Here is a 27,730-nt window from a genome sequence, read left to right on the forward strand (position 1 = left end):
CAGCAAGCTCTCGAAAAGCGCACAGCACGTGCGACATCGCACATTACCTGACAACGCGCCTAATACACCTGCTCATTTGAATATGCAGGTTGGTCCCGTGAGTTTTATCGGACGGCATTGTATAAAATCGGTTCGTATTTGTTTCGGTATCCTCATCAAGTATTTCTAAATAGATACCGACCAACTGACGTATGTTTTAATTAATGTTATATTTGCATAAATATCAAGATGCGTTTTTTCTCAGAAATTTTCTTAATTTCGTAAATTGGCGAAATAATGCATACGTTAGCATTTGAACGTTCTTTATGTTTTAATGATATGGCCTTCTTAATACCGGTATTAGAAGCAATCAAATCCACGTGAATCGTTCAAGTAATGTCATTCTTACCGAATAATCACTTGACTTGGTTAAATATTCAGAGTATCATAAATTTACTGAAAAGGCTTCAGTCATCTAGACGAAGAACCTCTTAGGGACCGTAAACCGCGCAATTCAAATGTCTTGATCAATTTGAAAATGCATTTTTATTTAGATTTAATAGTCATCTCTCTGTTGTAACTTTGGCAAGTAAGTATCATTGTACAGCACAGTTACAGCGCTATGAGCCATTATGTGCCTATAAAGACTTGTATGTAAGTAGTATTATGGCTGGTTGTCCACAGTAAAACATAAGGCAGAGAGATACGTTTTATGGGCCATAGCTGACTCCTATTACATATATTAACGACTAAGAAACTCGTACATTGTTACACAAACTAACGATAAATGTCGACTCATCCACTGGTGAAGGGAGGAGATTTAACCCTGATGTTGTAAGACAATACAACTCCTACCGCAGTCACCAAAAGAAGGGACGTGAAATGCGCTTCAGTCTGGCTGGACACTTTTATATATTCATTCTACTAACACCAAGAACAATCATTTACATTTTTGTTAAGATTCCAAGGGAAATGCATAATATGTCACCTGTCAGAAATTGTTATTTATACGTGCAAATAAACGTCAAATTCTCTTCACTGTAACATATACCTATTTTTTGAAAGAAACATTTATAGGATGGTAAAAGAAGAATATTTCAGATGTTTGTAATTTTTGTGATATAACAATGCTGTTTCCGTTTTCATAAGAACAAATTTGGGTTCTTCACGTGATAAGCGTATTGAGTTCCATGCCACTATACAAGTAATACGCCCACGGAAGCATGCATGATCTTCGTCCATACGCCGACGAATTATGGATTCCAGATTTTACTAATTTGATAGACATTCACTATGCAGCAACATATTGTAGAACAATCTCGCTTACAAAAAATTACATTAAATTTTTATACTGTCTGAAAAACATTTCCTGATTCAAAAACCTTTATTGTTTCTGTAGGCGAAATTGTTTTGGACTTGATATGGGGTTTGATTGACATATATAGGTTTATTTCCATTTGACGAGGAGAACATTTCACAGCGCTTTTTCACGAAGTCTTGACGTCTGAAATTTTCTCATACAAAGAATCAGCTTGGACAACTTTGGTAAGTCGAACAACGTGACTTATTCTATGAAAGATTGTCGAGTCATATCCTTTGAAGAAAGTAAATTTTACATTGATTTCAATATTCTAAATTCCTGTTAATGGTTTCTCTGGGTCCTAGTTTATTTTATTTAACGGCCGTCAGATGTTCAAAAGTTTACCGCGTTTATTAATTGACTTTGTAAAAACGAATCTACCGTAAAATATATTCCTTGAGGGGTCTATTTTCAGAATTTCCTGGGTACTCTAAACCCACGAATTTATATGGCCATGTAATGATAGACAGACGAGCACAATTGGCACGGATTTCAGTAAAAATTACCCATAAAATCAAGTGCCAACGAAATTGTATATTTTTCTATATTTTCAAAATATGAGCTTAAATATATGATTTTACAACAACAAACATTTTCAAGAAGGAAAAAAAACACTCTTCCAGTAAAAGAATAAATTAATCAAGATGAATTTTCTAATTGACTACTTGAATAAGTGTTTAAGATTTTAAAATCACACCAATTTGGATTGTTAATATGATAACCGTGATTGATCAGGCAATTGATGTTATCGTGAAATTATTACGAAATTATCGTTGGCTTATCTCCCATCTGTATATTATCATTTATATTTTCCTATATCGCATCGATTTCAACAGTGAAGTCCCCTAGCATCAAAGAATGGCGAAACAGCTGAATGATGTATACTGTTTCAAAATCTTAATTTGTATTGGAATTCCCGTTTATCTGGGTTCTTTTGCACAATAAAGATGTAATGAAATGAAGAAAAAATATTTAACTAACAATAAGTTATATTTGGAATTCCATCAGATTAAGACTCTCACGTGATGAAGTAAAATGATAATTTCGGATCGTTCTAAAACAGTTACAATCACATTATATTCCTCCTCAACGGATTTTGATTTCCATGGGTTTTTACAATTGAAAACTATGGTTTATTGCTGAAGACTGGGGACACACAAGACCTAACAGATTGTTTACATTCAACTTCCTATTTGTTTGCTTGCTTGTTTATCTCCACGTGAACGGCCAAGGCCAAATTCAAGTGTGAAATCCTTGTTTTAGCTGGTGGCTACCTCACTGAACAACATATGGAAGGTTCACCGCATGCTATCTAGATCAACCGCAGCTTCCAAACAGCCAGCATGAAACTTCGTCTGAAGATGTATGGGTCTTAGCTATCTAACCCAATAACATCATAAGTGTCTCTGATCCTTATATGTAACATCTATGACATATGATACAAACAATTTGGTTGGATTGAACTTCAAAAATTCATCAATTATATGTACTGTGAGCATTTTCAAATATCATTTATCATATTTTCTCTGAATTCTGAATTGCGTTCATGCCTCAGAAAACAATAACAGGAAACGTTCAGAATTATTAAGAATAGATGCGTAAAGGTTTATAGCGATCGGTTATTACTCGATTGTGAGTTTAATGTTTATATTGAATGTCGTTACACGTTTCATTAGATGAATTTAATATGTCAATCCCTTGGCTTGAATGTGAGATAGGTGGATCTGAACCTAAGGGGAAAAATAATAAAGTTAGCAAACACTAGGCTTGCCGAGTGTTTGCTACTTAAACATCTTTTCCCGAGGTTTGAGGGGATCTGTTACAGATCAAACCAAGAAATTTTGGTCTGTTGATCTGACACTGATTGGGCCAAAGCGCACTTACTTAAATCAGCTGAATAAATCCCCTCCCGTACGCTGTCATCTATGAAAGGAATGATGCCATGTTTCCCCAGGGGTAGCATCAACGCTGAGGGTAACTACAGGGATATTGTTTTTTGTCAATGACAGCAACGATCGTGTAGATATGACTATACATTTTTACAAAATACACACGTGCATAACCCATTTATATATTAAAAAAAATAATAGATTATTCTGCATTGTGCAGCTGTTTCGTCTTTCTAGGACTTGTCAGTGATGCTTTATGGTTCTAAAGTGTCGAAACGAAGGGGCCAAATGTAGTTACCTAAAGCTCAGTAGGACGTGCTGTAAGCTGCTCACAGGGGGAGGTAAAATGTCATCTCTTGTTGATGATATCCTTGCACACAGCTCTATTTCGTTCTGTATCTAAAAATATGGAATGAGTACCAAGCAAGGTTACACAAAAAATAAGTGAAGGTGTGGAGTGGAGATGTAAAGATATCCTGAAATACATTGGAAGCAGTAGTTCAATTTGCGCTCACTTCGATTGCTTCTTGTAAAGAATATTCGCATAACCTTATGGCCAGAACCGTTTTTCGCTTAACCCTTTGGTAATGTTTTGGTATATACAGTCGAACCTCATTGTCTCTTACTTCCTGGGACCACGGGAAGACCTCGCGAAAACCGAGTATTCGGTTTAAGTGTGATTGGATGTTTTGTGTAGAGTTAAGCTCTTCCAGTGACACGAGTTCGAAATAAAGAGGTTATTTTGTATTTTGTGTTTTGAAGAGGTATTCGTGGTTACTTTGGATTTGACTAAGGCAAAACCAGTCGTTTCATACAACACAAACAAAAAACAACAAGTTGATGGTTTTATGGAACATAGCTTCGGTTGCATCTGTAAATTGCTGATCTGTGGATAGTTGCGTTTAGTTTTGCAGTTCTGATTGCAGGCCTTATCGAAAATATGTGTAGGTTTTGTTTTCATATTGAATAATAACTGACATGACATACAGATTCATGTAACTAACGTCAGATCACTGTATTGTATCAGCGATGAGTTTCAGAAAGGTTTTACTGAAATAGTCCGATATTTAAATCGTTTACTTGTAAAATCATGGGACTCATGGTCAGGTATTATGTACTAAGGGAGCTAATCATGAGAGTGTTATCTAAATATTTATAGTCCCTTTCATATTGGCTTTGTTTCTCACTTACAACGCATTAACATGTCTTTTAATAATTTATTTTTACTTATCTATTAATTCATATGTTTACTGTTATTATTTGTTATATAGATATATATGTACTGTTAAATCTCCTTATCTCGAATCCGGCGGGACAATCGAAAAACTACGAAATAACCGAGTATTTTATTTAAGTGAGTTCGAATGTTTAGAGTAATGTTAGTCAAGGACAGAAGAAATGGTTCGAATTAAACGGGGTAATCGAGTTATATGGGGTCGAGATAACGAGGTTCGAGTATATGTAGTTTACAGTTTCATATTCGTTTCAGCAACAGACAAAATTCTCTTAGATCGGTAATAGAGTCTATCGTATATCACCATTTTAGGTCTTGACGTTAAACAAAATGTTTCTGATATGAGAGTATCATAAAATGTGACAGCGATGACCTCAACACGAGTCTAAAAGCGTTCTATTGTATTCAAATCAGTACTGCGGAATTGATCTAAATAAAGAGGCTTAATTTGGACGCAATACGCACAACATTTTCCCTTGAGAAACATGCACTTTGAGATCTGACAGAAGCAGGAAATGCTTGCTGGTACCCAGGGCATGATGTCTACATTCGATTTTAAAAAGCTTGATGACTGGGGACTGTATTCAATTAAGACGTCCCATAGCAATATCAATCCAGTCACCAACGAATTCCAAAAGCTTCTGACGGAATGCAAGTTCTAGTAAACAACGTGATGAACGTACGTAGCTTTCCCAAGGGTCAAAAGAAATTTCGTATAGAATAAAACATATATATTATATAACAACACCAGTGGAGTCGTATCATTAGTGAAACAGGAATTGGCTGTCCATATAATAACACGTGTGAATTTATATAACCTATGCAACTATGATATATTGTACGTTACATATTTGCACCAGTGAAACAGTAATTGTCTGTCCATAAATCAACATGTGTGGAACTGTAATTGGCTGTACGTGTAATAAAACCAGTGAAATTATGATTTGTTGTACGTTGTTTAATAACACCAATGAAATTGTATTTAACTGTACGTATGAAATCACCAGTGAGACAGTGATTGGCTATATAATTATTAACACCATTGAAACTGATTAGCTGTACGGATATCACCAGTGAGACAGTGATTGGCTGAATATCTATTAACACCAGTGAAACTAATTAGCTGTACGGATAATATCATCAGTGAGTCAATGATTGGCTGTATATATTTATCAACACCTATGAACCTGTAATTAGCTGTACGGATAATATCATCAGTGAGTCAATGATTGGCTGTATATATTTATCAACACCTATGAACCTGTAATTAGCTGTACGGATAATATCATCAATGAGTCAATGATTGGCTATATATTTATAAACATCAGTGAAACTGCAATTATATGTACGTTACATGTCACCAGACAAATTTAACTAACTGTATATTTGATTTAAAAAGCGGACTATATATTAGATACAGCTAACCTTATTTTTCTGGGAAATCACGAAATCATAGTAAGGTGATATGAAAAATATAGAATGTTTTGTGAATATATGTCTGGTAAATTGTTGACCTAAATGATTTAATAATTCATATTATAATAAAATTTTTTATGTTATATTATTCAAAATATTACGATTATACGACTGGTGTTTGTATATCTTGACTAAATTAGGTTATTTGGCTACACATTAAAAGTTCAGTACAAGCTCTCTGGATTAACCTCCCCTTAACGAACGTGATGGAATTCTTTCACTGTTATTGAATACTAAATAAATTTTGATGATGAATTGAGTTTGACCAATATTGAGAAAAACAGAATATACTATTTATCACTTAAAATGGATATCCACATAATTTCTTTATGTATGTTGAAAAATGCTTCTTGGTGGTCGAAAAAATGGTGCAAGTATGAAAATATATTGGTATCCACTGTTATGAAAAAAGGTTTTTGGGACTTCTTTATTATAATGGAAACCGTTCCAAGAGAGATAACATAACATGAACATGATTGTGAATCCTTTTCCATTCTATTCAGTAAAAAATGTATTAATAGTAATGTAATACATGCATACGCTTAAATGCAGTAGGTAATAAGTATGTGGTTTTCTAAATCTTTCATTACCACCAAGGATATACTCGGCAACATTTTAAATACAGTGATATAAATACTTATTACCAGTTAGCTTATAATAACAACGATAAAACGGAAATAAATCATTTTTTCAATGGAGTTTAATATTGAAATGAAATCAGTATTTAAAAGTTACATGAATTTCATAATGAATCATATGTTTCTTGAAGCAGTTGTTTTGATTAAAAAAAAGGAATAAAGACAAAAATTAAACAGATTTCTAAAGAGGTCTATACACATTTACCCTAATAAGTTATAAATATCAGAAAGTCGTATTTCTTTGTTAAACTAAAGTATTGCATTCTAACCTATCTGTTGACCGTTTCTGTATAAAAAAAGTATTTTTTCTCGTTATTTCAAGAAAACTGATGTACAAGAAAGAAACGTGTTGTATACTTGAGCACGACAACTGTTAGAGTTTCAGTATACAGTATATATAGATAAAATATGGTATGCAATATTTTAACATAAAATAGACCTTCTAACAAAGGCAATGACAAAACGTATCACAGATAAGCTCTTCAATAATAAGTTAGAAAACCATGTTTTACGTGATATGAAGTATATTTCGGGAGGTATAACGCAAAAATATATTATGTACACGCTCGAAATCTTTCAACTACTTCAGTTTGCGTGCAATTACATTAGAAATTTTTGATGCAATTCAATGTCATATATATGACACAATCCTATGTCTTGTTTTATATCATAGCATGGCTAGTAATATTATACTTGGGATTCTGTACAATACCCGATTATAATTTTCCAACAAAATTATAGCAGTGTATAAGGCACAGTTGTTGAAAGTAAACAAAAGATGTCAACTTGTAATATAAGCATGTTAAAGTACCTATTTATATACCTAAATGAGTATAAGTACTTATGAAACCTTACCTAATACAACAAAAGTGTGTAATGGTTTATTTCCGGCCGTAAATGCGTATGATTGACATGAAATTAAAAACAAAATGAGGAATGAACGTATTCTTGAATATTTACTCTCTGTTATGTTCTGAATAATATCAACGTTATTAGTCTGTCCTGACTACAACTAGTGTTGAATAAAATTTGAAACATATACACACATATATAGATATGAAACAATGGAGCGCAAATAAGCCTAATTTAAGTGTATTAATAAAGCCTTATACATTACATACGGAATACCTAGAGGTATGAGGATGAAGTTCTAAGGAAAATATAACTGTATTTGTTGATTATATAGTGTTTACCGGGTCCAGATAAAACTGCAATTAATGGGTAAACAATAAAAAACATCTTAATATTCAGGCTTTCTTTCCTATAAGAGGTTAGTCACATACAGTATTTGAGAATATTTCCATAACAATTAGGACGAATGATTAACTGATACATATGAAGAATTCAAATCTATAAAATGTCTATGTTAATCTTATACATCCATGAAGGTCAAGGTCCCGAGAAAACTTTCGTATGATATCCGACCAGTCAAGTTGTTATCAAATTCAGTCATCACGTGGTAGAAATCTTCGTTGGAGAGATCCACCCGACATGATTTGAGCGCCCGCCGGAAGTCTCCTACAGAAATGTACCCGTTTCTGCTGATGTCAAGTTTCTTGAACGCCCGTCGTAGGTTTTGGTGATCAGTCATCAGCTATGTGAATATTAACAAAAAATATATAATCTGCATTCCAAAAATAGTTGAATTACTGAATAAATTTGAATTAAAAGACGGTAATATTCATAAACAAGAAAAGACATCTTTAAACAATGAAACTTTTATCCACATTTTGATTTTAGGAAAATAGATAAAATCAACTCTAGAATAGTTCAGTTATAAATGATCGCCAGAATAAACATGGAGTGACATCTACTTATTATGATGAATCTTACTTAACAGTGATCATTTTGTCAAATTTACAATTAGCTTTACAGAGATGAACATGCAGTTAATCTTATGGACAAAAGTTTTAATAAATCGCTGAAAAAGAGGTCATGCTGTTGACAAACATGTTGTAAAAGTGAAATCAAAGACTGAGACATCAAATTCAAAGTTTGGCGACTATAAGCTGCAAAAAGTACAATAAACATGTACATCGTCAAGAGTACGATGTTTGGTTAAGGGAAACAGTATTTATATAAATGATGTGATGATGAATGTTTTTGATTGCATGTTATTAAATAAAAGCAAATCATAAACATACTGGTGCCCAATCAGACCTACGATATTGATGCCTTAAAAAATGTCCGCAATGCACGAATTCCACATTTTTGGAAGTACAGCATATTTATCATTGTTAATAAGATATCACATGCAAATATGAAAACATATATTTTGGCCTCGGTCATCCTTATATTACTTTAAAAACACTTTTGTTCTACATTTTGATTTGTCACCAAATCAATGCCCAGTCGTAACATTCGTTGACCATTTGTTTCTATTCTAAAGATGTGGACTCTTGCATCACTAAAATGCCTACAGTCAATCATACCTCAATTGGTTACCGAAATCATTGAATGACTATATAAAATATCTGCGAAATCATCTCATTTCCGTCATCGCTGTAAATATTTGTCAAGTTGCACGTTATCCTAAATTTTCATATATATCAGGAAACTATTTCAGTTCAAAGGGCCATAACTCCTACAAATTGTCCTGCAACACTTATCACAAGTAGTACTAACACTTTATTTATTGATAAATTGTCGATTTCAAATGGTAAAAATATATCTAGTGGGACTGATAATAACAATGTGTTTACATTAGAAAAGGTAAATACATGCAAACTAGCATTGCTTCTGAATTGGATGATGGTCATGTTATTTTATGATGAATTGAGAAATAGTTTTAACAGAAACCATTTAGCAGATGAGGTATTAATTAATTACTATCAACCAAATTATGCATATGAGTAATACAAAATATGAACAGAATGTGAATTATTCACGTGAGTATATTGTGAAAAAGAGTGAAAAACTAATGGTTTAATTTATCCCGGTAGTTAGAATTATGACGAAAGAAGAAATAATATGTCAACAAAGTTTTCAATGCAACGAAATCTGAATTGTTTCCACTTGTAAGAGGAAGCAAATTTTCTATCTATTTAGTTTGAACTACAAAAGAGAACCATATATCTAGGTAATTTATGTCACCTTATCTCTCATGCCAGAGAGGACTCGAGCCACTGTTACGGACGTTCCATCTCTTTGCTGTTTGAGGAGAAAAGAAACATCACAATGGTTAGTTACACTCATAACAAGGACGACATATTACAGTTATAAACAGAGGGAATGTATTATATATCAGGTTCACAAGCACATCAAACACACTGTGAAGTCTACAATTTGTATTGCTTTCTACAAATATAAGACATACGACTTTTTAGGGTCTACTATCTAGATGTCATGTTGAAGTTTGTATTCTTCTATTTTGCATGTATAAGCTTAAATAACATTGGTTGTGTTACGGAAAGATATTTCCGACAGAATATGTATAAATGTTTCAACCACTGTTCTCTGATGTAATTTATTGTCATAAGTTCTATCAACAAAAATATACCCAAATTTTAAGCTACATATCGATATAAATTTCAGGTAATATAAAGGTTCGAAGACGTTAAATGTGACAACGTTAAAATGAAATACTTTAACAGTCCCATAATAGAAACCCTAAATTGGAGTTTTATCCCGTTCCATCCTAACATTATTTTTTCTTTCTATGCCATTTTTGTAAAGTACATTGGATATGATCTTCGCAAAACAATTCTCCCCCCTCACGCATACATGACTATGTATTGACTTTTATGAAAATAACAAAAAAAAAAAAAAAAAAACAATGATTTTCATTAACCCTCGAATGTCGTTACTGCTGAGGTATATCAAGTTACATTTTAATGGAGTCACGATAAGTCTATAAAAGTAGTCCATTTCGTTCTGGTAATTTTATCATTCTGATACATACTTGTAATGAAAGATACACTTGAGTACGCAAGTTGCATTCGACTTCAAAGTGCATAGAGGTGTTTTGTTTTGCTTAAACGTGAGAAAATGGGATCTCACAGCTCAAGTTAATATCATTATCCTTAGTCAGAAAGTTACGAAATTGTTGTCGTTCAAATTAAAAAGGAAGTTATTTACACACCAAACAATTTTATATTTTCGTGTATAGTACTATTTTACAGCTACAAATTCAAACTATTGCAACCTTTAGCAAATCACTCCACATCACATAACACAGATTAATCAATCAAAACAAACATACCTTACATATTTTAGAACACACTTGTTTCGGTACTTACATCTACTCTAACTAATTCTCAGGTATTATTGACGGGGTCTTATCAAGAACAAATATTATAAGCATTTTGTTAATGTCTTTATAGTACAAAAATGTCATAATTAGTTTCTGTATATTGTTTTCAACATGCACTAGTCATAAAAAGTACACTAATCATGCATCGAAGTCCAATATCAAACGGTAAAACGCACACATATCTGATATGGTGTTACTTTACTGCATATCTATAAACCATGCAATTTAGCATTTAATATGAATTAATGGCATGCAATCCCCTCTTTATGAATAATATCGGCTGATATTACATAAAATTGTTCTATTAAATGTCAGAGCCAATCTTTAAACCATAACACACTATAGACCGTGTCTTTTATACACCAGAATTATTTTCATATTTTAAAGTTAGCTTTCAGTTTCTGTTATATAGTATCTATTAGATCGGTACTTAAGATCTAAGAAAGATTCTATTAGGGTACGTACCTTTTTCGTGAGTGTATGCGAATGTTTACTATACACAAATGATTTGGCTTTTTCGGAAGTTTCTGGTCTTTGTGAATAACATTTCATAAACTCTAGATAGTGAAACCTGAAACAAAGGGAGATATTGATGAATATAACAGATTGCAATCGTCGTTCTATAAATCGATATTTCACACCAAATGTGTGCAATATAAAGAACTTGTCCATCCAAAAAAGTTATCTTTATCGACTTCCAACAGATCTCCTCAAAATATAAAAAACATATTGAAATTTGTTAAGAGAATAAAGTTGAACAATGCCAACAGGCAATTCCAAATCAGAATAATTTCATACACTTTTAAATTTGGAAATTATGTGGGTTTTGTTTTGTTTGTTTGTTTTTTTCGGTTCTATTGTTCTTTCATTTTGTTTGCTGAATTAGGTGAAAAAAAAAACGCCAGACCATTTACCGTTAAAACAAACGGTGTATCTTGCAAAGAACTGAAAAGCACGTGAAATTGACGTGGACATTCATTATCATATAATGGAACGGTATATATTAAGAATATTCACAATCCTGCTCTTGTTCCAGCAGTTTAAATCGTGTGTGCACATATATTTCTAGCTATGGTTTGAAGTTTTGAATATGAAACATGAAATGTAGTAGAATCATTTGGTCAAATAGATATCTTTTCGTTATTTGCGTTTCAGTAAATGGAAAAAAAAATCTCCAGCTGAATCTTCTACATTATCCTTTTATTTGACTGTTTGGTCCATGTCACATGAAATGTTTCACTTTTCCCATATTTACACTAATATAATCAGTATGCTGAATTATCCTTTTTTGCGTAAGTCATCTGTGGATGGCGTTTATGAATTAAATTATCCCGCCTACATCCATAACATGTGAATATTACCCCCGAGTCAAACATGACACAATAATGAAATTTTTAATAAGTGCGAAAAGGTAGGTCCGCACAGATAATGAAGAGCGAGACAAGTATTATGCAGAGGCAAAAAACCTTTGTAACATTTATGGGGTTCATAAATCAGCCACACCTGTAACATAATGTGGTTGATAACGTGTTTCATTAATGGCCACTCCACAAAACATGCAAGAACAATCGATGAAAGAAGAGTTTCCCAATTTCCCCATTAGCTTTAAGGATAATTATTTTAGTTAAATTAATAACCATAACAAAGCTAAAGATATCCTTTATCTGTTTTCAGATGTTTTGAGTGGATGGCCAAGTTTAACTTTTATCTTTTACTTAAGGATGCCTCATACTGATGTGAAACTGAGTGATTTGAAGTGTTGCTATGACAATCGCTAATGAATCACTGAACTACTCAAATGGAAGAAGGAAAACTACAGCTATTTAATAACCCAGAAACGCTAGCTACGGATTGCACTGGCACTTGACCCATCACAAGCTGTTTCTTATAAAGATGGTAAGCAAGAGCTCTTCAATGTAAAGAGGCAAGTAAACACTTCAGATTGGTTTACTTTACCCCTTCACATATGTTAGAATGAAAACATGAACAGTTAAGACTACATCAGTACCACAGATCTAAGGCTTTTTACTAGTATTCAAAGTGAACCATGGAATTATATCAGTAAACAGAACGTGTATTGGTTAAGCCATAAATACCAACACTTACTGAGGGATTTTTATTGTGGTGGAAGAGTCACATGGTTTTAGTATTAAAACTGTTTGTTTACCATAAATATTTTAAAAACACAGGTTTACTTAGGATCTCATGTAATAATCGATGGTAGATTTAAAAACAAAAATACATATTTGTACTGACCTTCCGTTTCGTTGGAGGTCAAACCGTTGGCATAGTTCTTTCTTTTCGTCTGAGGTCAAGGAAAAGTTCATACTCTCCATTATGTCCTTAAAATAAAGCAGTTCTGTTTCACAACATTTCATAGTTAAAATAGGATATGACAGTTTATATGAACATCTGAAATTCTTCGGATCGGGAATTTTTCAGAAAAGTAACAAAGAATGTAGTATTAAAATGTTATATGATGGGTATTTCTATAGCACTTAGACGTTCTGAGTCACACATGGTTTTCGCTAAAAAGCGAATCTGCAATTTGATACAGTAAAGTCAAATAGTGACTCAAAGTTAATCATACAGTTCAGTTTGTTATTCAATATTGCTTAAATACGTTTATTGTTTGACACAGCTGTCTCAAGCAGAAATTAAGTTTACTGCTATGTACTCGCACTAGACATTGACGTGTATATAATTCCCAACATAGCAGTAACATTAAAACAAAACATGGTATCTACAATCGCTACCATTGTGGAAACAGAAATTCAATGTGATAATGTCATTTGTGTATAAACACGTGGGGGGCATAGCAAGGATTATGTTGTCCGATACAAGAGAAATTTAATTCCACTACTTATACATCAGTCAGAGGCATATCACGCAAAAAAGGCATGGTGTTTTTCTCTTACCAACATTTCTTTCATGGTAATAGTTGCGAATCCATTTCGGTCGATGAATTTAAAAACGGATTTCAGTCCTTCCCAGTTATTGATTACCTGTAATTCAAAAGCTCAGTGTAAACAAATATTTCATAGGGTTACTGAACATTGTGATCCAAAATGCATTCACAATGTATTGCTTTATTATAGTTGACATTCAATTTCAACACAAATGCAGCATTCTAATTTTCATGACATTCGATGTAGCAGACAGGTAATTTAAATTTAAAGGGTCACGCAGTCGCCTAGATTTATATATCATGTTTTCCCAGCTGTTTTTTTCATTGCAAATACTTTGATGTCAGGAATTACCATCCAAATACATTCGGAGGTTATTGAAGTTTTGCATGTATTCTCAAATTTCTCTTTAATTTCGGTTCCATATGTATAAAGAACTTCCTCTCTTCTCTTTCCAAACATGCTCTTAATCAAATGAAATGCTCTCTTCAAAAATTATTTTAACGTTATTCCGACTGTGTTGATTTTTATCACCGTAGAAAATCTCGTCATTTAAGTAATTAGGAAATTGGTAGACAAAGGTTTCCTACCAGGAGTCTGAATCTTTAGTAGAATCCTACCACTCCTATATCTACATATCATATACTCTGATGATGAGAATATCACTAGGATGAACAATATAAGTTACTGACTGTCCTACAAAGTACACACTGTCAGATACATCGATTCTAACTAACAATATACAACCTTCTATTGAAATGGTAATGAGCAAATACCATTACACTGTAGTTGCCAAGCAGTAACGCAACGTGAATAAGGATTATGGATCGATTTAATACATAACTTAAACATTCAGATATTAAGTTAAAAGAAATCAAAAGCAACTTTTTTTTCTAATTTTAGCTTACATTTTCTTTGACCTTCACCAAAAGTTCCTTAGTGCGGACACTCTTGGTTGACATGATTGACGCTGGGGCCGACGGTGGGGGAGGTGGGAAGCTGGTGGCGGACGCTGTGCGTGATGGAATACCTCGGGACTGTGGTTTGGCCTCCTCCTGTTGTTTGGCTTTCCTTTTCTCTCGGCGTTCCCGTTGTACTCGTTTTGCCTCCTCTATCAATTCCTTAGTGTTATCACCTGTTAGTCAGAATCAATGTTATAACTTGTATCAATTTCCTTATGTAATCAATATGCTAATCCGTTCATGAATTATCAAAAAAAAAAATTGTTGCTCAAATGCTCAAATGACGTAAGTAATCCAACGTTTCAAATCGCTGCTATTATCCTATGGGTTAAGTATGGATCTCCCCTTCTGGATATTATTTCCACAGGTAGAATGAGAGACAGCACGATAGCTGTACACTTACTCAGTTGACTGCAATAAATTGTCGCCAAATTCACTCCTCCGTGTATATCTCTGCTATCGGGTCCGTTGTATGCCTGCCTAAGATTAATGTGTGCGAGTCGAACAGTGGTTTTATTGATATTTCAGATTACCAGGTAACGTGTGTCCTAGGACTGTAAATCTACCGTCAACGAGCCTATGTATATACAGAATGTGTTTACATTTCATATTGTCGGGGTTTAAACACTCTTTTGTGTTCATTTTCAATACTGATGACGATTTCGTATCATTTACCGTGTACAGTTCAATAACTTCAGATAAGAACCATCCATACGTGTCATTTTCTTTTATCTGTATTAGCAATAATGTCATGTAATTATAATCGACAAGACGGTGGGAATGTAAAATACACCTTTCGTGTCCCATATTTGTAAACCACTATATTTGAAAATAGCACGATAGTGTTTTTTGTTTTTTCTTTTCAATAAAGTCTCACAACAGAGAGCGTGTAAGTTTATATACCAAGGCAAGAGATATCATCTAAATCCTCTTTTAGGTTCACACAATAGCTATCTTACTTTAAGGTAATATTTTCTGCAAATTCGTTTTTGTATGCGACCACCTGCATGAAATGGTATACAATTAACTGTTTAGAAATAAGTTATAAACCCACCATTTACAAGGAATTATATTTTTGTATATTTTGACATGGACAATATTGTATAATTAAACCATCCAGTTTGTGTAATAATGAAAGCGATGAGCTTTTAACGTTTCTTGCCCATTACATTATTTCTTTGTATGTTTGTTTTTAATGAATGAATGTCTACATAAGCCAAGGGAAAATAGCAGATATGTATTCATGAGTTATGTTGTATCTTTAATGATCGTCACCTGTACCGATACATCGTCACGTCAACATAGAAATTAATATCGTAGCATGGTAACTCTATCTGTCTTTACCTAATTATACATAAGTATGATTGATACCTGTAAGCAATACAACCTAAATGATATAGAAATAAAACAAGGAGGTTGCAATTACTGATATAATGGTCTGAAATGTAAGCGAACTGATTTATCGAGCAAAGTACTTCTTTCGTTCAGAAGAATATTTGGTTCATTGCTAACGTAATATTGGTCCAAGTTCATGAATGTTGTGCATGACAACAATATATAACAATATAGTCAATAATATGTATGACTGGTGATTTGAGACCTGTTTAGTATATGGATGCTGTTAATGCATAAATCTAACAAAACACTACATTTTAACGACATGATAAACTACATGAATGTCAATACTTCTTTAAGAACACTTGTACCTTTGTTAAAAGCAGCCTATCGTTTCAATACCTTTGGAAGTTAAAAATATCTGGGTATTAAACGTTTGCCACAGAAAAACATCAATACTTCGTCAAAAGAATGGTACTTATGTCGCAAGTAGCAAATAAACATAATACATTTGTAAGGTTAGAGATATTCAAAAGTGTTAGACAAAAGCATAGCCGTCCCAGCAGTACAATATACAGAACAAATACGATGTAAGCCACGCTACCTAAATTATTCAGTGTTCGTAGACATCAATAATTGATTGGGATATATGTCTACTTTTTATCATCTTGCCATCAGCTAAATTCAACTGTACTCGAACTGCTCCGTTTTAATGCTTCATTAAATATGTCACAATAACAAAGATATCAAAGTTATTCAGTATCGCATTGGAATTTTCTTGTCATAGTTTACTCTTCTATATTTTGAAATCATACTATTAAGACCTCTTTTATTATTTAGCCATCTCCATGGAAATGTATGTTTAATATCATTACACACCGTACAGAACAGCAATGAATGGCAACTCAACAGTTATAGGTTATTTTAACACACAAAACACAAGTTCACTATCCACCATATACTAAGCCCCATATGCCTGCACAAAGAGAGATAACTCTTGTAATTTACATACAACCAATAGTAGGTATGATCCCAGTACTACGCTTCCTTGTGCGGGGATTGCGAGAACCTTTGCCTGGTAGGCCTGTAGGGTCAGGAACCGCCCCTAACGTTGCTGAAATATTTTAACTATCCAATGTATCTAGATCTTCCGATTTTACAAGTGTGACCTTACAGTGAATAAGATAAGGAAAGCCGAAAAAAAGGCACTTAATAAAAGCATTAATATTATGCATCAAAAATATTATGATAGAAAAACTAATAATTAAAAGAAATTAATTTTAAAATATTATTAACGTAACAAATGACAATAAACTGATATATCTCAATGTCTAGTAGTTAAAAACGTATTTTAAGTCATCCTTGAGAAATTATCAAAGATTAGACAATGTAATATTTCTATAAAGATTAAGCATCTCAGCAAGCTTCTTTCTATTGTCATGTCGTCTTGTAGTATATAACACTTAAGCTGAATCCTTATCACTTAGGGAACTGTTTGTCGGCTCAAAAGGTAAGTATTGATTATTGCATATAACGATTTTATCACCTTAGGCAATGGTACGTACTCTAAACACATGTACTATCCCATATTCATGAAATACTAATGTTATTATTGATTTTAGTTCACATTTGTAGATGCTGGTGTTTATTCTTGCAAAATGCAGATAAGAGTTGTACATCGAAAGATTTGTAATAAGGTCTCGTAAATCCTTGACTAAAATCTTGTAAAAGCCTTATATTTGAAACGTCTAAATGTCTCACCAGTTTCTAAAATTATTTCAAACTTCTCGTATTTAAACACTACTTTTTGTTCAAATAAGATGTATCATGTTTGTTGGATTTGAAATCAACTTCAGTAGCCATATCGCATGAAGAGTTAAAAAAAATCGATAATTCCAATTTGCCAATTAAATATTTCAATTACTGTATACATTGTGATACTATCACAGAACAGTATGTTTAGATGAATGGTAATGTTAACTTCCCTATATAACGAATATCAAACAGAACACTTACTTTGCGTGACCGTCTCTTTCTTTTCGGAAGTGGATGATTTGAAATCGACGAAATTCTTTAGGAGTGAACTGTAACTGTACATGCCATCATCAGCGACATTGAGTGACACCCACAGTTTGTCCATTTCAGGCTGTGTCAGTGTCAAACCACAGCTGTAAATAAATAAAGCACATGAGGAATAGAATGTATACATCTTGGAACTGATGGATTTATAAATATAGAGTAACAGCTATATGTATCAATAATATTGATGATGAATAGAACGTATACATCGTGGTATAACTAAAACTGTGCAATATAGCCAATTAAACAACAGCTATATGTATAGATGATGTAATAAGTAATATAAGCATAGCTATGTGTATCAGTGATAATGATGATGAATAAAACGTGTAAATCGTGGTGAATTAAATGATATGTATAAATGATGTTGAGGAATAGAACATGAAAATCGTGGTACAATTTAACCTCTGTGATAAATCCAATCAAACCATAGCTATATGTATCAAAGATAATGATGATGAATAGAACGTGTAAATCGTGGTATATCAAACCTCTTTAATATATCTAATCAAAACATAGCTATATGTATCAATGATGATGAAGAATACAACGTGTAAATTGTGGTAAATTAAACTTCTGTGATATACACAATCAAGCCATAATGATGATAAATAGAATGTGTAAATCGCGGTACAATTCGACCTCTGTGATATATCCAATCAAACCACAGCTGTATGTATCAATGATTATGAGGAATAGAACGTGTAGATCGTGGTACAATTTAACCAGTGTGATGTATTCAATCAAGCTGTTAGTATCAAAGATAATGACGAGGAATATAATGTGTAAATCACGGTCAGTTATGTTAATGATTGTATCAAAACAAACCATGACTGTTAATATCATTTATGATGATGATGAATAGAATTGTAAATCGTGATAAATTATATCTATGTACATATCATTGATAATAACGATGAATAGAATATCTAAATTGTTACATTATGTCTATTTCATAAATCGAATCAAACCATAAGAGTATATAACAAGAATGAAGGATGAAAATGAAATCTAGATTATAATCATAGTATCTCCATTACCAGCATTCTATACTCAGTCATAGGTAAGTGTTTATCCCATTATATGTCTAAATAGTAAGGGATTGATAAAATAAAGACAGTACTATGCAACTAGGTAGTGTAAACCTGTAAGAGCAACTCTGGTGCGTCTTACAATTATCTAATTGGAAGATATGAATGTACATCAGCAAATATATCTGGACACAAATATCTTATAACTCTATGATGAAGTTAGCAAGAATATTAAGTTGTCGTCTAAGATAGCATCTCCAGTGGTGTACATCTCATTGAAGAGTGATTCCTTATAAGGAAGTTTGATCTCATGACATCGTTGAGAAGACAAACAATGTTACAAGAGTTATGTTTGCTATGCATCAATGGTAAAATAATAAATGAATCGAAACTGACGTCACATCTCGGACACTAAAATGACGTAATATATTTTACGATGGCTACGTTTCAGGTTTGGTGGTATCAACTAAATCATCAAGAGATTAAATATGTCATGTTTACCAATTGCCTTTGCTATTTGATAAAAGGATATGGAGTTCGTTGTTTGCATTTCATGCATAATTGATAAATTTAAAATAGAAAGTTATTTCGACCGAGCATAGCAAAAGTATTAGCATGTATTCCTAACATTTATCTTACACATCTTTTAAATTAATACAACTTTTACTTAACATAATGAAAATCATTCAATACTTACAGTTTTAACAGGGCACAGAATTGCCATTTACTCATTCGTCCCATCATTTTTCTGTCCATCTCCTTGAAATGCTGTAGAGAGACAGAATGTGTAACAGAACGTGTTTCTGATGAGGTAGTGACCGCCCTGGACACAGCTCTTGTGTTAGAGGAGCGGTATCCATTTCTCGACATCGAACGTGTCATCGTGTTTGATGTCGTGTTAGTACTACTGGTTTTATTATGTATCTCTTTCTTGGTTATCATCAATGACATATCCATGAAACTCATGATGGCGGCTCACACTTGTAGGTCAACAGACCTACACTCTTAAACGGACACACTGACGAAAAGGGTGTTATACAGACACACAATTAACACCTTTCTAACGTATCCTCATCTAATATCCAGCATCATGGCGGATTTATGTTGTATACACGTTTCCAGGGTAAAACAAGATGTGAAATAATCGATTTATGCCAATCAGAGCTTCTCGTCAGTAGTACGGATCAATATAGAAATGGGGTTGTCATAACACAGGTGGAAAGCTATCCCGTCAACACGACTATTACTGATCACCTAAGTCTACGCTTACACCTAGTGGGACTTTACAAGGTCAAAATCCCTAAATAAATAGATGGTCATATCCAAATACACTGTGGTTCACTCATGTGGGTCGTTCTTTAGATATACCCTATACAGGTAGAAATTGACATTATAGGTCCTCCTTAATATTGATTTATCTGAGGAATGTACAGGTAGGTCTCGATGATATTCTATTTAAACTTATTGCGCGGGTACCGTACTTGGGCATAACTTAATTTCTCCAAGGGGTTTAAAGATCTCACCGAAAGGTTAATTATGCTGCGATTCCTTTCAGTGCTTGAAGAAAATCACACAATTTTACTAGAACTATAATAATTATCTGTCTCTGTTTGGGATTTTAAAAACCTTGTAACAAGATAATTCATGGTAGGGTAAAATTTCCTCTTACATTGTATTACACAAGTATGGATTGTTTCGTGTTAATTATAGTGTGTTAAAGCTAATGTTGCGCATGAACTCTACACGCATTAAAGAAATATAATCAGATTGTTTGCGTACAAAAATAACATCATTATACAACTAATATTCGAATGTTGCACGAGAGTTTCGTAGCATCCGAACTCCGATATCTAACACGAAATATGATATGGTTGAATAGGGGCGAACACAATTTAACTTATCTGCGAAGTCAACGTTATTGAATATATAATTGATAAAATTTTTAATTTAATTGAACTTTACTTAAAGTTAACATATATGTAAACATATATGATAATTGAATAATATTTTCGTCAAACTTTTTTTTCTGACTTATCTCTAAATCTGTTCCGTCTAGGTTTTAGAATATACAAAGTAAACTAGGATTACAAATAAACCATAGATCAGAAGTCGTTATTTTTAAATGTATTTAAAACAAGTAATTTACATTTTCAAACACTATTCATCAAAACCTTTAATAAAACTGCCGTGCCTAGGAATAAATACTTTTATTCCTTATGCAGATTCTTGATAGATTGTGTAATATTTAAAATATATCCACACGACAATATCCTGTTAGATACGTATCAAAACTCCTCAATAATATCATACATCCTTTACAAGTCGTCTTCAGCCAAGCGTTCAACATAAATGTATAAATAAACATATAATTTTTCTATTTATATAAATTTAGTCATGCGGAACCACATTCAATTATATATGTATTACTTATATTACTTTAAGGTGATTTATTGAGGTTAACAATGCAAATAAAAATTCAATATCCCACAAAAAATATTTTTAGTTAGAATTAATTTTCTTGACAGGATGGTACGATGGATCACATCAAGGTAAATCTCCAAAAGAAATGGGTAAGATAAAGCAGAAAATGGGAAAGAACGTTTATAAATATATTAAACACTTCTGTCGGAATCATTCTGGAGCAAACGTGATATATTTTGTCATATTGCTCAAACATATATTTGTTGTATGATTGCATTATTGTTTTCAGCTTACCTTATCAAATGTGTGGAATTTGGTTTTAAACAGATCTTCTATCAAGGCATTGATCTGAAATAGAAAAACGATATCAACATTAGCAATATCCTGTAGATCTTACTGGTGTATTCTTGTTAGATGCACTGAAATAATGCTTGTGTTTAAAAGCAAGAAAATTCCAACAGCTGAACATCATCATTATAAGTTCAATGAAAATTTGGCAAATATGATCAAAAGAAATATTTACACCTATGAACCTATGAACAAGTATAAAATTGTGCGAGAGACATACAAGTGAATATCACATTTTAATAATTTAGAGTGAGACACAGCAGATCGAAACAATGAGTAACATTGCATCATACAGCTGTTTCGTCCTTCAATGTGATGCTAAAGGCCTCAAATTTGAAGCTTTGGACGTCAGTGGGGAAATTCCAAAGTACGAATAAGGATAATTGGACAAGGTGTTCCAGAAGAGTAAGTGTCTTCTGCTTCATCGACAATAGTCGCCATGTAAATCTTAGCCAGTCCTTCAATAAAAATAGCAATAAACAAAGTGGTTTGTATGAACCAACATTATTTCCATTTGTTTATTATGCATATACATACTTTAAATTTCATTATCTACATGAATAAATAGATATAAAGATATACGACTAAAGCACATTTTGTCCTGAATGAATTAACATTGGAATATTACAACTAAGTCGTCATGATTCTATATTTAGACAACACAACTTACATCCTCTAATGTTTTGACGTCAGATTTTGGTTTCTCCACCTCGTGTGGTACCATGTGTGTCTTGGCCTTCTCTCGGAGTTTGTCCAGTTCCGGAACATGATTCATGTCGTTTGCACTGACTTGGACAACGGCTACTCCTTCCTCCATCCTCCTGTTCCAGGATCCAGGTCTGAAGATAAACATTGGAAACGTAAAAATCCAACCACCAACAAATCGTTCTGATTGTTAACCATGGTTTACGAAGAAAGTTGCAAGAAAATTCTGAAGTGTGTAAATCCTTACGGATGATTAATTTGATAAGATTATTTGAATCAGATGTAATTGCTGGTGTTTTTTTTCATAAGTTGAGCACATATAAAATTGTACTTGAAACAAAGGCGTGTGTGATTGAGACAACTTTATTGTAGATATAACGTAAAATTTTTAATTGACGTACATAATATCGAACATTTGGAGGAATTTGTGATACGGGATAAGTCCATCATTATCCTGTCCTACGTCCGACTGAAGCTGATCCCACTGTTTCTCAGAGATTTGATAGCCTAGTCTCCGTTCTACTCCACATCGGAACTCATGGGCAGTAATAACCCCCAAGTTGTACTTGTCACAGGATCTAAAATTAAAAAGATGAAATGAAATGATTGTAGAACAATGCAATTGATTGAACATGTTTTCAATAGAAATATTCTATATAAGTAAAAAAATTCAAATTGTCAGTGATAATATTACATATATGCAGCATAAACTTAATACGTTCTTACCAAATGTATTTTTCTTTTTTTTTTTTTTAGAGAATTATTATGTATATTTTTTGGTAAATATAGATTGAGACATGGTATTAAAGCAATATATTCTTTATTCGTTTGTATATCCATATGTATGTCCTTTTAACAATCTCCATGTTCTTGGTACATCAATTAATGAATTGAATTTATCTTGAACTTACTTAAAGTAGGAGATGAGTTTGATGAAGTCGCCATGAAAATATTCCACCAGTTTGCCTTCCAGCTCCTCCGCTGAAAGTCCACTCTTTGACCCAGGCAGTGAGTCAGTTTGGAACCTGTAAGAAAAACAAGGTTCAAAGCTGAGAGAGTTTGTAAGATATTGATAAATTTCCTCCCTTCAGTATCGAATACCTCCTATTTTTTATTTATATCTTTAGTAGCAATCCAACAAATGACAGATAAATGTACAAACATTAAATTTACTTACATGGATGAGCGTTGAAGTTACTTTTACGAACTCTCGAAGCTTTATGTATAGCTTTGTATTATGTATACGAGTAACTTCCCTTTACTTTACACGATGTCTGTATTTATTTAGCTACTTTGGTGATATCAATAATTGTTAATGGTTAACCAATACACATCCCGATACAATTTCGATAATAATAGCAGTGACATAATTGTGACTTCCGACTTTTAGCCTTAACATGTTACCGTCTAATCTATAATGAATATAAATTATCTGTTGTTATCATTTTATTGTAAACTGAACATTCCGGTGATGTAACAAACCAATTGTAGCTGTTTAACGTATGTCAACTTTGTTTTACCTTGGTCTACCAAGAGAAAACAAAATTAATGTTAGACTAGCTCGAACCACAGTTATAACAAGCGTAGTAGCGTATCCACACAGACAAAACCAAAACATTTCTTGTTCCTTTACTTACATATGATACTTATTCGTAACTGTCCGACTTGTTATACTGTTTTCAGCTTTACTCTGAAACTTTGTCAGGAATTCCTTGTAGTTGAGTTGGCCGCGCACAGAACGAATTCCAATTCTATATTTGCGGATAAAAAGACAGACGCATATGTAGAGAACTATGATTCTAAGTCCTATATACACTATATACTGCCATAATAATGTGTTAATTCTTATTTGAACACAATGCATGATTTAATTCTTACCAAACAGTAGTAATGTGCGTTTTCTAATGTCATCATTTTTCTTCAAAATTTTCGTTTTCCAAAAACTTTGGTCAGTTAATTTTCGTTACCTTCTGCTCATACTGTTTGGAATTTACATATTTTAGATCCTGTTCATCGAAACTTTTTTTTCCATATTTCAAAACGTGATATAGAATTCTTCGGTATAGTCCTTCCATATTGGTAGTTAAATCCGAATTCCAGTACAAGATATGACAGTATATAGTATCGGATCTAATATCTACAACTAAGTACTTCATGTCTTTCTACACGAAGAACTGTAGTGATATACCAAGGTACTACATAACTCATACATCTAATATTTGGCTACTGTTTTACCATTAGCAAGGCGTAATCTCTCACTATTGATATTAAACATATACATTTATCGCTATAGGCACATACCACGTTTTGTGTCTACCGCAAAATGTTACTTCTCTTCTAATTTTGAATCCTTTGGACCGTGTGACCTTTCTGTATATCAGATTATGTATTTAATTTGCGTTGCGTCTCAGACATTTTGTTAGCTTCACTGACAAATTTATCAAAGGAACCAGACTAATATACACTACAGGTGTATTCAAAGAAAAGAATGAGTTTGCTAGCTATGGGTATCAGTAATACATTAATAACACGGTTTGTAAATCTATGTGTACCTCTTTTATGATTTATGAATTATCGATTATCGTGTTAACGACCGTGATACATAGAAGAATATGTGATTCAATAAACGAATTTCGGAAACTATATATATACTTCGAAATTGCCTCAAAAACTTCACATTGTATAACATATGTCATTAAACATCATTGCTATTAAAAAGTATTTCCATAACATTTAAAAGTGTCGTTAACTAAAACCTTAAAATATTCCATTCTTGTGAGCAATCCCTCTTTGGTGTTAAATTGGCATTTGACAGAACATTCAACCAACATATTGGTTTCTTTAATATTTCATGAATGGTAATTAAAGCTGATTTAAAATGATTTTTTAAAAAAAAATCTCATCAAGCATTTCGTGGGCATGGCACTCAGTAGAATGAAACCAGTCCAGTTCTGTATGACAAGCTGAATTAGAGTTTAGATTATAAAGTATAACACCTTACCTTGCTAGGAAGTTGTCTAGATCGGTTACAGTGACATTGAAGCCGAATTCCTGTAAGCACCGACGGAAGTCGATACGAGATATATAGTTATCACTCAGGTAGTCAAACAGCTGACAGGCCGTCAGCATAGCGTTGTAGGACTCCTCAAACTGAAAAGTAAAACATTTGTATAAAATCACATGTACAGCTACAATAACAGTAATACGAACTAGCATGGAGTAATCTAAAGTATAATAACAAGGTATAGCACGGTAACAAATGCTGCACGTGTGCAATGACTGCACATGGACAATGGCTGCACATGGACAATAGCTACACGAGGACAATAGCTGTACGTGTATAATGGCTGCATATATGGACCATGGCTGCACGTGGACAATGGCTGTGAATGCAAAATGACTGCACATGTAATATAGCTGCACGTGAACAATGGCTGCACGTGGACAGTGACAGATGGCAGAACACGTGAAATTGCAGTTATATAAAATCTGAAAAAAAAAACCCAGAAAAAGCAGCATGTGTACAGTAGGATGTTAAGAACAGCATTTCGTGTACAATGACATTTGCACGATAGAACACATACAGAGGCCTACAAGATGTGTGTAATGACAGAACAATAAAAAACATTTTGATGATGCAGAAGGTGATTATTTGTCAGGAACACCTTGTCCTTTTTTCAGGAATATTCGGTCATACTTTGCCCCAGTTTTATCGAATTTGGGTTTGGATTATGATCGCGTTTACATGTTAGCATTTGGTGATGGTTTGTGCTTGTTGGAAAAAAACAGTACTCTATAACTGGAGTGAATACAAAAGGAATAGCTCGTGCCCAATAAGAGCACGGGGAAATGACAAAAATAGAAAATCACGTGTACGATGATAATTAAAGAAATTCCACTGAACAATAACGATAAAAGCATGTGTCACTTACTACTTTGATATTTTCATCTTTAATTTCCTTGAACATAAATAATTATTTTATCAGCTCTGTTTGCTATTTGATTTTTAAGCGTCGCATTAAACCAGAATTCACCAATAGAATGAAGAAAAACAACAATACCGACAGTCTTATTGAAAGCTCGTTACTAAAATGTGTTTTGAAAAAAAATCCAAAGTTCCTAAGGTGTAACCAGATCCCAAGATCTGTGTTCTTCAACGCAAGGTATATATGGTTGGTTATATGATAAGTTCTTTGTTCACTTTTTGTCCTTAAGGGTGGGAATACCCGGGGCACGTGTGCTGGGGATAGATAGTGATTTAAAACGTGTGTTTCTATTTTGTCACCAAAATTAGTATACAGCAGGTCATAATGTACTTTGACAATAGCATATTGACAGTATTTTGTAAAGTCTATCTTTATGTTCGTTTAGTACAGCTTTTTGGTTCCATATATTCATTATGATATTCTAGAAAAAAGGATTCACAGGTTCACAAATCATTTGGAAAAGTACTTCAAATGGAGATAACATTCGAATGGAGACATTTTGAACCAATCTATCCCAGAGGCATTCCATGGTCATTAATTTTTTAATGCTTTAGAAGATTCATAAGTTGTTTTTTTTTTTACATTTTAGGTGTTATAATACTCAGATTTGATTCGACATTTTCACGCATTTTTTACTTCCATGCTATCGAAAAAGATAGATTTGTGTAAGATGCTAAATTGTAATGTACTTATGCGTTTAAAGTCCAGAAAAAGCTGATTTTCAATATAAAACTTCTCGGGATGTTGCCACGTGTTTGACCTCCTTAAAGGACATAACAATTAATCGATGTAAGGAACATTGGCGCAAACAGGTAAATCCTGTTTTCCCCGGCTTTAAATAAAAACGATATACCATTAAAATATTATGAATGTTATCTGGCTTCCCATAATGTTGTCAGTAGTTTTCAACATTTTAATTACCGATGCAAATTTTGAAAATAGGTCAAGGATATCGAACCCTCTATAGGACAGATATTTGCTTGTAAGCCTACTAATTAAAATTCATAATGTTAATAAGTTAGGTGAACGCTGAGTTTACGTTTTAAGTTGTCGACTTGAACAAGGTGATCCTCTGATACAAGTATCTGAGCGAGAACAAGGTGTTAATGATATGCTAACATTGTTCAAC

The 27,730-nt window shown here is 33.1% G+C and overlaps 1 protein-coding gene across 1 annotated transcript in view; it reads right to left on the bottom strand.

The window, feature by feature from the left end:
* Positions 1-7,948: 7,948 nt before the first annotated feature.
* Positions 7,949-27,730, bottom strand: part of LOC132559610 (uncharacterized) — a 34,469-nt gene continuing 14,687 nt past the window's right edge. The window contains exons 11-24 of the mRNA XM_060224244.1: positions 25,617-25,765; positions 24,253-24,366; positions 23,527-23,640; positions 23,017-23,193; positions 22,581-22,749; positions 21,857-21,910; positions 19,839-19,909; positions 18,048-18,199; positions 14,643-14,869; positions 13,747-13,833; positions 13,085-13,170; positions 11,294-11,399; positions 9,670-9,726; positions 7,949-8,170 (exon numbers count right to left, since the gene is read on the bottom strand). Of these exons, the coding sequence (XP_060080227.1) occupies positions 7,949-8,170; positions 9,670-9,726; positions 11,294-11,399; positions 13,085-13,170; positions 13,747-13,833; positions 14,643-14,869; positions 18,048-18,199; positions 19,839-19,909; positions 21,857-21,910; positions 22,581-22,749; positions 23,017-23,193; positions 23,527-23,640; positions 24,253-24,366; positions 25,617-25,765 (1,785 nt within the window). The remainder of the gene's footprint in view (positions 8,171-9,669; positions 9,727-11,293; positions 11,400-13,084; positions 13,171-13,746; positions 13,834-14,642; positions 14,870-18,047; positions 18,200-19,838; positions 19,910-21,856; positions 21,911-22,580; positions 22,750-23,016; positions 23,194-23,526; positions 23,641-24,252; positions 24,367-25,616; positions 25,766-27,730) is intronic.

This window comes from Ylistrum balloti, unplaced genomic scaffold, assembly GCF_031769215.1.
Source record: "Ylistrum balloti isolate Yb309-2 unplaced genomic scaffold, AGI_CSIRO_Ybal_v1 Utg370946, whole genome shotgun sequence".
Classification (NCBI taxonomy): Eukaryota; Metazoa; Mollusca; class Bivalvia; order Pectinida; family Pectinidae; genus Ylistrum; species Ylistrum balloti.